At 49.7% G+C, this 12646-nt stretch overlaps 1 protein-coding gene across 2 annotated transcripts in view; it reads right to left on the reverse strand.

The window, feature by feature from the left end:
• Positions 1-12646, reverse strand: part of CDH22 (cadherin 22) — a 120208-nt gene that overhangs the window by 33037 nt on the left and 74525 nt on the right. For both annotated transcript variants that reach the window (XM_072944316.1, XM_072944318.1), the window contains one exon: positions 4345-4512. In XM_072944316.1, coding sequence (XP_072800417.1) covers positions 4345-4512 — 168 coding nt within the window. The remainder of the gene's footprint in view (positions 1-4344; positions 4513-12646) is intronic.

A 12646-nucleotide genomic window follows, 5' to 3' on the forward strand; every position in this document is an offset into this window, starting at 1 on the left:
TTTCCCTACCTGCCCATTGAGGGGACAGAGGAGCACAGTGATCAAGGGTAAAGCTCTGAAGCCAGTCCTGGCTGTGTAATCCTGAGCCTTGGTTTTCCTCATCTGTAGAATGGGAATAATAACAGTGCCTTCTTAACAGCATTGTTAATATCACAATTATCTCAGACGATGATGCATATAAATTGCTTAGCAGAGGGCTAGCACCTGATAGCTACCCAATTAATGGAACCAATTGTATTAAAATGCTGGGGCTTCATGCTGATTTTGGGTTGCTGTTGATGTTAATAATATAGATGCCTTTAATTCCACATATTTATTGAGCATCTGTGATGTCCCAGATGCAGCTGTAGGCACTGGGGTTATAGCAACAAGCAAAACAGACCAAAATCCCAGGGTTCACAATGCTTTCCTCTTAATGGAAGGAAAAAGACACTAAACGATCACATCAGTAAAACATGCAGTATGTCAGATGGTACTTTGGAGAAAAATAAAGCTGGGAAGGGGAATGGGGAGTTCTGATGAAGGTGTGTGTGGAGTCATAAATAGGGTGATCAAGGAAGGTCTCACTGAAAAGATGACATTTCTGCAAAAGTCTGAGGGAGGTGAGGGAGTGAATCAAGCAGATATTTGGGAAAGAGCATTCCAGACAGAGGGAACAGCACATGCAAAGGCCCTGAGGTGGGTGCAATGCCTGGCATGTTTGAAGATGGGCAAGATGGCCATTGTGGCCAGAGGCGGGGAGCAGAGGGGAAACCAGACGGAATGAGGCCCAGGTGGGACACCAACAGCTTCCTACTCTCCTCCCAGAGCCGAGATGAAGGTGAGAGTGATTTGCTAAGTGATGGGCCAGCCCAGGTGAAGCAGGGGCTGTGGAGATGGGAATAAGTCTTCTGGGACCCCCACAGGTCTAGATACCCTGGTGTGGAGTGACTGCCTCTGATTCATTCTCACGCAGCGGTGGGGGGCGGCTCTTGCTAAAACACAAGGTGACTCCTCCACTCCCACGTGTTAATCCTTGCCATAGCTCCTCGCTGCCCTGCGGATGGAGTTGTACAAGCCCCCTTGGCCTGCCCTGCAAGCTGCTTGTTTTGTAGCCCCTGCTGACTTCTGTAGCCCCCTGCCCCCAGCCCCCCAGCCCAGCTTGAGCTTCAGCCTGGCTGAAGTTCTTGTAACTCCTTAAATATGACTTGCTCTGTTCCACCTCTAGACATTCCCTCTCTTTATTTTCCTCTCTGCCTTCACCTCCCTGATTCCCACTCTTCCCTAGTCTCACTGAATATTACCTCCAACAGAAAAGCTTCCAGACCTCCAGGCTCTGCTCCTGTGTGTCCGGGGACCCCAGACTTTTCCCGTTGTAAGGATTACTGCATGTCCCTATCATTTTCTATTTATTCTCTCTCTCTGTCTCTCTCTCTTTCTCTGTCTATCTCTCTCTCCCCTTCCCTCCCTCCCTCCAGGATGTGAGCTCCTGCAAGGCAGGGACCACATCTCTTATTCATCAGGCATTCACAGTGCCTGGCAGAACACCAGGCTGTCACATAAATGAAATGTGTGAGTGACTAGTGAGTGAATGAATGAAAAGGGGCATGAGTTACTAGTATACACTCACCAGATTAACACGAATGAAAGAATCTGACAATAACAAGTCAGTGAGGATATAGCACAGTGGACATGTGCATTTCTTTGTGTGTGGGGGGGACAATTTGGCTGTATTTAGTAAAGCTGAAGAATTTATCCCACAACCCAGCTATTCCACTCCTCTGTATCCTAGAAAAATGCATGCAGAATGACACTAAGAGACATGCAACAATGTTCAAAGCAGTATCCTCCACGATAGCCTCAAACTGGAAACAACCCAAATGGCCATTGACAGGAGAGTAGATAAAGCATGGAATACTCTACAGCAGTGAAAAGGAATACATTCTAGCTACAAGCAGCAACATGTGATTTCACAAATGTAATTCTGAGAGACAAGAAAGCAAGATAGAAATCATTTATATGGTATGATTCCACTTAAATAAGGTTAAAAAACAAATGAAATTAAACTATAATGTTAGGTGATAATTACATGGGTGAATCAACCCTAAGGACATGAAGAAGAGGTGGTATATATATACAATGGGATACTACTCAGCCATAAAACGGGAGGAAGTTTTGCCATTTGCAGTGACATGGATGCACTTGGAGGGCCTTATGCTATGTGAAATAAGTCAGATGGAGAAAGACACATACTTAGGATATCACTTATGTATGGAATCTAAAAAATATAATAAGCTAGTGAATATAACACAAAAGAAGCAGACTTGCAGATATAGAGAACAAACTAGTGGTTACCAGTGGGGAGAGAGGAGGGGGAGGGGCAATATAGGGGGAGGGCAGTAAGAGGTACAAATTATTGGGTTTAAAATAAGCTACAAGGATATATCGTCCAGCATGGGGAGTAGAGCAAATATTTTATAATAACTATAAATGGAGTATAACCTTTAAAATTTGTGAATCACTATACTGTACACCTGTAATTTATATAATATACATCAACTATACTTCAACATGAAAATAAAAAATAAATAACAGCAAGGAGGTAATCATCACAAAAGCAGGTAGAGTGGTTAACTCTGGAGGAAGGGTTGCGGGGAGAAGTTACAATCAAGAAAGGGCATGTGGGCATAAAAAGAATGAAATGATGCCATTTGTAGCAACATGGACGGACCTAGAGATGATCATACTAAGTGAAGTAAGTCAGACAGAGAAAGACAAGTATCATATGGTATCACTTATATCTGGAATCTAAAATATGATACAAATGAACCCATTTACAAAACAGAAACAGACTCACAGACATAGAAAACAAAGTTATGGTTACCAAAGGTAAAAGTGGGGGCGGGGAGGGATAAATTAGGAGTTTGGAATTGGCAGATACAAACTACTACATACAAAAGAGATAAACAAGGTCCTACTGTACAGCACAGGGAACTATATTCAATATTTTGTAATAACCTATAATGGAAAAATATATGGAAAAGAATATATATGTACAATGGAATCACTTTCCTATACACCTGAAACTAACACAACATTGTAAATCAACTATACTTCAATTTTTTTTTAATAAAAGGGGCATGTGGGGACTTCTGAGGTCGTGGTGGGTGGTTCCAGAAGTGTTTGCTTTATAATAATTTGTTGAGCTGGACACTGATGTTTTATGTCCTTCTGCTTGTGTGCTGTATTTCACAATAAAGAAATAATGAACACATGAATGAATAAACGAGAGTCTTCTGGGGGTCCTAGCTTCTCTTCTCTGCTCTGCTCCCCCACCCTGGCTCAGGGCTGGCACAGAGCCTCGTACAGTTGGGCAGAGACTGGGTGTCCCCCACTCCCCACCACCTAGTGCTTCCAAGCTTCCCCATCAGTGAGTGGGGTTGGGCCGGGGCAGTGGGCAGGGGGCCGGCCATACCAGGCTCCCCAGTGAGTGGAGCTGCCTGGCGGGCTCTGCCCACCCCACTCTGTCTGGGCTGAGGCGCTGGGCTGCGATGCGCTCTCAGCTAAGGGATTGGATTCCCTTATCTCTCGGGGGTCAGTCCCCTGTGGCGGGGCCTAATGTGAGAGCAGCAGACCTCAAGTAATGACTCGCCCGATAGGAATCAGCCCAGCTCCCCACGGCATTTAGTCTCTGCCAGCCTCGCCGGCTTCCCTGGCTGCACGGCTCTCGACAGAACCTGGGATGGAGGGGCTGGTGGGTGGGTGGCTGGGGAGGTGGGGCCTGGGCACAGCCACTGGGGGCTTGGCGGGGAGCAGAGAGTGGAAAGGCCTCCTAATTCAGAAGTACAGAATCCTGCTCTCCAGGCTCAGAGGAGAAGGGAAAGACCTGTCACTCCAGACCCCAGCTTCTCCGTGCACAGTTGTAGGTGTCCCTCAGCCTGGGCATGGCTGCAGCCTCTGGCTATAACACTGTGATATCCCTGTATCAGCTCCCCGCCCAACACCCACACCAGGATCCCTTTGCAAGCTTGGGTCAGTAGCGGGCCACACGCAATAAGCAGGACAGGGAGGGGCCGGTGGACAGATGGGGGCTCGTTCTCGGCAGGAGGCAAGATGAGGGGTGGGAAGGTAACCGCGTTACTTGGATATATGAAAAATCAGACGACTTTGGGGCCATCCTCTGCAAGAAGTATGGTTGGAGTGGGGCAGAGGTAACTGGGTGATTTGGGTAGACAGAAGGACCACTGGGGGAGTCCCTCTTTTGGTGGGAAGCCCACAGGGCAGCTTGGGGTCTGAGGACAACTTGGAGAGATGATCAGACAGACACACAGATACGCCTCCTTCCTCTGGGAAGTCCTCACTCACTCTGCGGGAACCGGGGTGGGTTGTCATTGACGTCAGTGACCACGATGGTGACGGTAGTGGAGCCCGAGAGGCCGCCCAGCTGGCCCGCCATGTCTGTGGCCTGGATCACCACCTCGTAGCGCTCCTGGCTCTCGCGGTCAAGGTCGGGAACAGCCGTCCGGATCACGCCTGTGGGAAAGGGAGGGTGAGGCCAGGGATGCCCCCCCACCAGCTGCCAGCTGATATGGAGACCAGTCCCAGGCAGGGGCTGGGCTCATTCAAGTTTAGGAGGGGAACGGCTGACACAGCAGACAAAGATATGGCCACCGTGCCAGCCACCACCACACACATGTACATTCATACACACACATGCTTATACAGATAACTCACTCATACTCAATACTATACACACACACTCAATACTACACACGCTCACACACACAATATTCTTTCATGCATACACATACAGCTATCAGATTTGTACACACACATTTTTAAACACATACCCCTCCTCCCACATATACATACACACACTCACACACATTTATACCCAGACATACTAACACAAACTCGCTTTCACACACACTCTCATACATGCTCACACACTTTCAAACACACATTCACACACACCCATATTCACATGCTACACAAAAGCAATGGGATATGGACTATTTGGTTTACTGAAAAGAGGTGTAGGGACTAGAACCAGCCACTGTGTGATCTCCAGGGGTGACCGATCCTACTTTGGGGGCCTCGGTTTCCCCCAGGGAGGGTGAAACCTGACCCTCTTTGCCAGGGCCCGCCTGTGCCTGACTTGTCTGTGTGGGCAGCACTCAGTCCAGAGCCAGGCCTGGAGCAGCAGCCTGGTGAGTGTGCAACAAAGTGAACTGGACTCACACTCACATGCATCCACACTCACTACGGAGTCACACTCACCTGCACATGAACATTGATGTGTCTCACACATGTACTACAGGTCACACGCACACGCACGCTCATAGCTAAGAACACACACTCTTATTCTCACACATACTCCTCCATGATTAAGTCACTCCAGCCCCCTCTCCCTAGGCCGGGCCCTAGATTCTCTGTCCAGGCACCGGCTGGCCAATCGCTGATCAGACAATCCTTCAAGCTGTTTGTGGAAGCAGCGGGAGGGGCAGCATGAACGGGGTGACTGCAAGACTGATTCTGCAAAGGGAAAGGCTCAGCTTCTTGTCTCCCTGCCAGTGGGAGCCCAGGGGGAGGAGGGAGTTGATGAGGCATTCAGAGCCTCTCCCACCAGCCACTCCAACCTGCCGAGCACCAGGTGGTGACAGGTGGTGCCCAGGGCCTGAGCGCCAGGTGGAGTCATGCACCAGCAGCCCCAAGATGCGCCCCATAAAACCCAATCTCTGACTCCTGATGTCCCCAAATGGCCCCTAGACACCAGTAAAGGCAATGGAATGGGAGGAGAGGCTGTAGAATGTGTGTGTGTGTGTGTGTGTGTGTGTGTGAAGCTGGGGGAGCCCGGGGTGGGGCACCTAGGGGGTGGCCCTGCTTTTGTGGGATCACATGGAGGTATGGAATACGCAGTCTGTCTAATCAGGGGTCATACAGACCCCCTATCAGTGGCCTTTGAGACTTCTCAGTAAGCTCCTTCCTGACCCCTCCTTGGCCAAGACTCCTCCTTTCCAAGGGCAGGCGAATCTTGGAAGCAGATGAACTTGGGATAAATCCCAGATCTGCCATTTGTTGACTATGTGATCCTGAGCAAATCCCTTCACCTCTCTGAACCTTGGTTTCCTTATCTGTAAAATGGGACAACCACAACACCTCCCTAAAGAACAGGATTTCTCCAAACTTGGCACCACTGACATTTTGGGCAGGATAATTCTACCCAGTAGATGCCAGTAGCAGCACCTTCCCCCTACCCCAACTCTAGTTCCAGACATTGTCAAATGGTTCCTGAGGGCAAAATTGGTTGAGAACCACTGGTGGAGAGTTTCATCTCATGAGAACTGCACATGACAATAACAATAATGGACATTGATGTGCATTTACTCTGCACCTGGCACTGTTCTAAGCACCTTCAGTGAATTGTTTCATTTGATCTTCTTGACATACCTATGAGGAAGGTGCTGTGACAGTACCCATTTTACAGGTGAGGAGATGGAGGCACAGACAGCTTAAGTAATAGCCCAAGGTCACACACGTAGAAAGCACACAGTCAGGATGCCAGCAGGCACTCTGGGGTCAGAGTCCTTGCTCTGAACTGCTCTGCTGGACCACTGTAAGGATGGAGGGTCCCTGCCCAGACTGCTGGGTGTCCCCTGCCCCACCCACTATGAGGTACAAGGGGAGAGCCCAGGCCTCTGAAAGAGTGACACTACTTATGTGGCCCTGTCTCAGGTCCCGGGATATCCTCCTTGCTCGTCTTAGTCCTCATCAGGCAAACCACGTTCCAATCATGCAGCAGGCCCTCCTTGACCCATCCTCAGGGGCTGCACTCGACACTGGGATTGGGAGAGGGATGCCCTCCTGGGGATGAGGGTAGACTCAAGGGCCTCAGCTTGTCTCTTCGCTGATTTGCAGCCCCGAACCTCAAGGGCTGTACTGGGAAGGTGGGCCTGTTGTGTCCTCTACCCTGGGGGTTTGGAAGGAGGGAAAGCAGAAAGGGAAGAGAGAGGAGAGGAAGAAGGATGAAGGTGGCAGAGAGGGAAGAAGAGAGAGAGAAGAAAGAGAGGAACATAGTGAGAGTCAGACGGGAAAGAGTCAGAGAGAACCTTGTGCCTGGAGACAGAGAGGAAGGGAAAGGAGGGGAGGAGAGGGGAGGAGAGGGGAAGGGAGGGGGAGGGAAACCTACAGAGACAGAAAGAAAGACAGAGGACAGCAGTGAAGCCAGAGAGAAATACACACACCTGGGAGGAGGCACCTGGAGAGAGATCCACCTGGAGAGAAACAGAAAGGAAGGAAGGAAGGAAGGGAGGGAGGGAGGGAGAGAGGGCAGGCAGAGAGGCAGAGTGAACAGACCTTCTCAGGGATGCTAGAGAGGCAGAGGGACAGGGAGGGGTGGAGACAGATAGTGGGAGGGAGGAAAGGAGAGCGCAGACAGGCAGGTTGACAGGGGAGTGATCACCGGGTCAGAGACAGGAGCACCCTGCATGAGCCAGGCAGAAAGGCAGCAGGGGGGCAGGCCAGTGGAGCACTTACTATGTGCTCAGCTTTGCACACATCCTTTACATCTAGGATCTCACTGGTGCAGAGGCTGGTGATGGAATCAGGGCCACTGTGCATCTATGAGCTTGTGGACCAAAAGCTCAGTGACCCTGGTTCTGAGTGGGGCTTGGAGCAGGGGTCTGGCTAAGGTCCACCCCTGTGGGTGAGGAGCCACACTCGTGTGGCTGGCCTCCTTGCTATCCCTGCCACTTCCAACTCCCGAGGATCTGGGGACACTAAAGTTTTTTCATTTGGAAACTGGCCAGGAAGCTTTGTTGTGTGTGCTGAGGTGCCATCTTTGGGCAACTAGGAGGTGGGTATCCAGAGGCCACGTGGCCTCAGGCCCCTGCTCCCAGGGTTGCAACCAGTGATAGGTTGTTATGGTGATACCTCCTGATGAACTATACCCCTGCTGGGATCCACGCTCTTGAGTCATTCCTCACTCTGACTCTGGCCTTGGCCATGCGACTTGCTTAGGCCAATGGGACATCAGCAAGTGGGACAAAAGCAGAGGCCTGATAAGCACGTGTGCTGGGACTTGTCCTCTTAGAATCCTGAGACCACTATGTTGTGAGGAAGCCCAAGATGAAAAGCCACCTGGCGGGCCCAGCCGTCCTAGCTGACCTGCCAGCTGACTGTTGCCACGTGAGTGACCCCAGCCAAAGAACTGCCCAGCCAATCCCCAGGATTGTGACAAATAGTAAATTGTTGCTGTTTTGAGCCACCATGTTTTGGGGCAGTTTGTTATACAGCAGTAGATGGTTAATAGAGAAATCAAGTCCCCCAGCTCATTCCTCTTCTGGACTCAATCGTGCAGCCGCATTTAACTGGAGGGTCAGCTGGCTGGAAGGTCCCAGATGGCCTCATGTACATGCCTGGCTGTTGGTCCTGGCTGTCAGTCAGACCTTCTCTGATCCTCCAGAGAGCTGGGCTGGCTTCCTTATATGGAGGTCTCAGGACCATGTTCCCAGAGAGGAGTGAAAGTTGCAAGGTCTCTTAAGGCCTAATCTGGGAATTTGCTGATTGTCACTTCTGCTACGTTCTACTGATCAAAGCAAGCCATGAGGTGGCCTGGATTCAAAGGGTAGGGAAATAGAGCCTGTCCCCCACTTGACAGGAGGAGTGGCACAGCCATTTTACTGAGAGATCAGTTCAAGGACAGGAGGAATTGATGGCATATTTTGCTATCTACTCTGCCTCACTCCCACTCTACTTTGTGATGCTGGGGGAAGCGTCCCAGAGGCTGGTGCCCAATTCCCAAATCAGCCTGTGAAGTTGTTCTTAAACCATCTGGTTCTGAAAACTCATTCACTGACTCATTTATTAGACCCTTCCTGAGGGCCTGCTATGTGCCAGGGTTTCATAGACTCAGATATGAGGCAGTGCAAAAATGAGAGATTTTTGGAGTCAGACGGATATGGGTTCAAGTCTTCTTTCCACCACTGACATGTTATCTGACTCTGGGCAAGTTCTTAACTCTCTCTGAGCCTCAGTTTCCTATTCTGTAAAATGAGAACCAGTTAGAAGGGCTGTTAAGAGGGTTAAATGAGACAAAGCTTCTAGAAGCTGGTCCCACATTTTGAAGATACCTTGAGGGTACCCCTCCTCAAGTCCTGGACTGAGTACCTTACATAAAGAAGTTCCATGAGGGCAGAGATCCACGTTGGCCTGGTTCATCATCTTATCTATAGGGCCTGGTACATAGTAGGTGTTCAAGAAACATTTTGACTTATTGACCTACTCCCTTAAACTCTCTGCCCACCCTCTCGCAGCCTGAGTGTAGCTGTCTATTTGTTTCTGGCTTCTCTGTTGGAACAGAAGCCCCATGAAGGCAGAAACCAGATCGAGTCCATCAACCTGACCCCAGGATCTGGCACTTACAAAGGTTCACTTCATTCCTCCCCAGTTGAGAATTTGCAGCCGGGAAATTGAAGCCTCTGGGAGAGGCTTTCTATTCTTGCCGAGGTGGTGGTGGGCGGGGGCTGGTAATTAGAACCTGGCCTCGCTCCCCACAGCCTTGTCCTCTCCCATCACCCCCGGTTCCTGCTGTTGTCCTCCCTGCCCCCGCTGTCCCCTCCAAATGCTGCAGAAGGGGCCCCGGGGCCCAAGGGATGCCTCATTAGCCCGCAAACGCCACCCCTATTTTCCCCGTGGGGGGCCTTGCTGGCAGGTCTGGCCTTTAAAAACATACAAGTTAATTCTTCCTCTGGCACAGGCCTCGTGGCGTCCCGCCTCCTCCCTCCCCTCACACCTTCCTCTCAGGCCCTGTTCCGGCTCTGCTCCCTGCTATCTGCACAGCGAGAACAGACTGTACCTCGCAGCAGCTGCTAAATATAGACCCGCATCAGCGGAGTATTCCTGGCTGGGGAAACGGAACTGGGGCTGGAAATGGCACCAGGGTGGCTCCTACCATGCGGCTGAAGGCAAGGGGAGGACAAATCAAGTCCTTCCTGGGCAGTGTCAGCAAAGACCCTTTCTGACTGAGACAGCCATAGGACCCTAGAACAAGAACCCTATCTGTGTTGTATCACTTGCCTCGCCTGGTGCCTACTTTCTGGCTTCTTGGTAACTGTTGCTGCCCTCCCAGGCTTCACGGCCTCCCACTTGCCACCCTCCTCCCGACTCTCTGCACTGGGGGATGTTCCTTCCAGAATCTGGCCATCCTCCTCACTCTTGGAGTCTGATGCTTCATCTGCCCACCCCTGCCACCTCCCAGCCTCAGTCCTGGCCCTTCTCTCATTTCTGTGTTCTATCTTCCCCTCCCCACCTTAAAGCTGGTCAGCTCTAAGGGTCTCACCTCCTCGGGTTGGATGGATGAAGTCACCACCACCACCATCATCATCCCCTTGGTTTACATTTATGTACCAAGTATGGCACTGAGCACGTCACACACTCGTTGTTCCCCAGCCTGCATGTTCTTTCCTAGAGAGAGTGGCCCACATCCTCACTTTGTTCAGGACTCAGCTTCCATGTCACTTCCCCAGAAAGGCCTGTCCTGATGTCTTCCTCTTAGTCTATTCTCTTACCCTGTTTATATGCCTTCCAAGCACTCATTGCTGCTCAACATTATGTGCTTACTTTCTATACTTCCTACTTGAATAAAAGCTCCATTGGGGCAGGGTCTTGGATTTGCTTGCTGCTTCATTCCTAGAGCCTAGAGCAGAGCCGGGCACATACAGGCACTCAGTAAAGAGTTGTTGAGTGAAGGAATGAACTCTCCCATTGGATCCTCACGTCATGCGAGATGAGTATTATTATCTCTCTCGTGCATATGGGGAAACCAAAGCTTAAAGAGCCCCAGCCGTTCTTGGAGCTCCAGGCCCATATTTCAAATGGCCTATTCTGGATGTTTCTTTCCTCTTCTTCTCTCATTTTTAAGAAGCCGATATCATTAAAGCTCTGCATCAGATCTCGGAGCACATTCAGTAATTCCTCTGCCTGTAGACAGTTTTCTTAATCCACATTCCTCTTTCTGTTTCTGTAGGTGGTACCTTTTCCCATCCCAGGCCCCAAAGTTAAGAATCCCCGGGTTTTTCCCTCAGCCTAGTCCCGTACATTCATCCAGGTCCCCCCAGGTTTGCCCTTTGCAGGATCTCACTGCCATCCCTCATTCCCCCTCCTCAGCATCTCAACTAACCCTCCCTACCAATCCTATAGCATCTCTGGCTCCCTAACTAGATGAAGTAGGTTAAGGAGTCTGGGTGGGTGCTGAGAATGGGCGAAGGTTTTGGTTTTTGCCTTCGGGACTCTCTACTGGGCACCCCAGACTGCTGGGTCTCCCTGAATTCAGTTCCTGCCTCTGAGCCATGCTATACGGCAGCAGCCCGAGGGATCTTGTTAAAATGAAAACCCAAGCATGTCACTTCCCAGCTTAAAAGTCATCAATGAACCCACAGTGTTCGTGAGGGGGAGGGGGAACAGGCTCTCTTGCATGTGGCTCTCGGGAGTGTAATCTGGTATATCTTGGCATTATCTATCCAGATTCCAAACGCACCTGCTCTTTGACCCAGCTTTTCTACTTCCCGAAAATTATCCTGCAGATACACCCACACAAGCACAAAATGATATATGTATGAGGTATTGTTCGTTGTAGCAAAAGATTGGAAACAGCGTAAGTGTCCATCAATAGGGGACTGGTGAAATAAATTTGAGTATATCCACAACAGCTGTTAAATAAAGGAATGAGGAAGCTCTTTATGTACTGATATGGAATAATCTGCAAGATATATTGTTAAGTGAAAAAGGCAAGCAGTGTGTATAGTGTGTGTTTATAGCTACCATTAGTGTAAAAAAAATAAAACAAATACATGTACCTATTTCCTTGTACATACATAAAATAGCTCTAGAAAGAAACACAAGAAAATTACACTGGTTGCCTTGGGGATACAGACTGGGTGGCTGGGGGACAAAAAAGGGGTGAAGAATTTCCACTAAATACAAATTTGGACTTTTTGAATTTTGAAGCTCGAAATATATCGTCTATTTAACAAAAACTTAATTTTTTCAAGTGAATGAGTTCAAGGTCTCATAGGATATATACACCAGATTACTGGGGAGGAGGGTGGGAATCCCTTCCTTCCTTTCTTCCTTTTTAAAAACATTTCTTTAATGTGTGAATGTGTTCCAAAATGTATTAGTTTTGCAAGGAGGAAAGAATAATGCAGATATTATGTGTAAGAGAATGCAATTATAGACTGGAATCCTCAACCCCTCCCCCTCAACAAAACAAACACACAAACAAAAACCTCAAGCCCAAATCCATCAAACACCCTCCCACCCCATTGCCCTTAGAATAAAATACGAGCTCTTCATTCTGCCTCACATGCGGCACAGTCAGGCCCCTGTCAGCCTCTCCACAGCTCCTCTCAACAAGCCTCTTCCCCAGTCCTGAGTTGCTTACAATTCCCCTCATGCCTCAGGCTGTTCTCTTCCTCTCCGCTTTGCCTGCACCATGCCCTCTGCCTGGAATGCCCTCCTCTGAATCTCAGTCTGGCCAATACCTTCTTATCCTTTGGAGATTGCTGCTACCGCCTCCAAGAAACTTGCATCCTAATTACCCATGCAGATGCCTGTCCCCCTGCCCCCACTAGATTGTGAGCCCCCTGGTGGCACTGGATAAACATTC

Source organism: Vicugna pacos, chromosome 19 (genome assembly GCF_048564905.1).
Source record: "Vicugna pacos chromosome 19, VicPac4, whole genome shotgun sequence".
Classification (NCBI taxonomy): Eukaryota; Metazoa; Chordata; class Mammalia; order Artiodactyla; family Camelidae; genus Vicugna; species Vicugna pacos.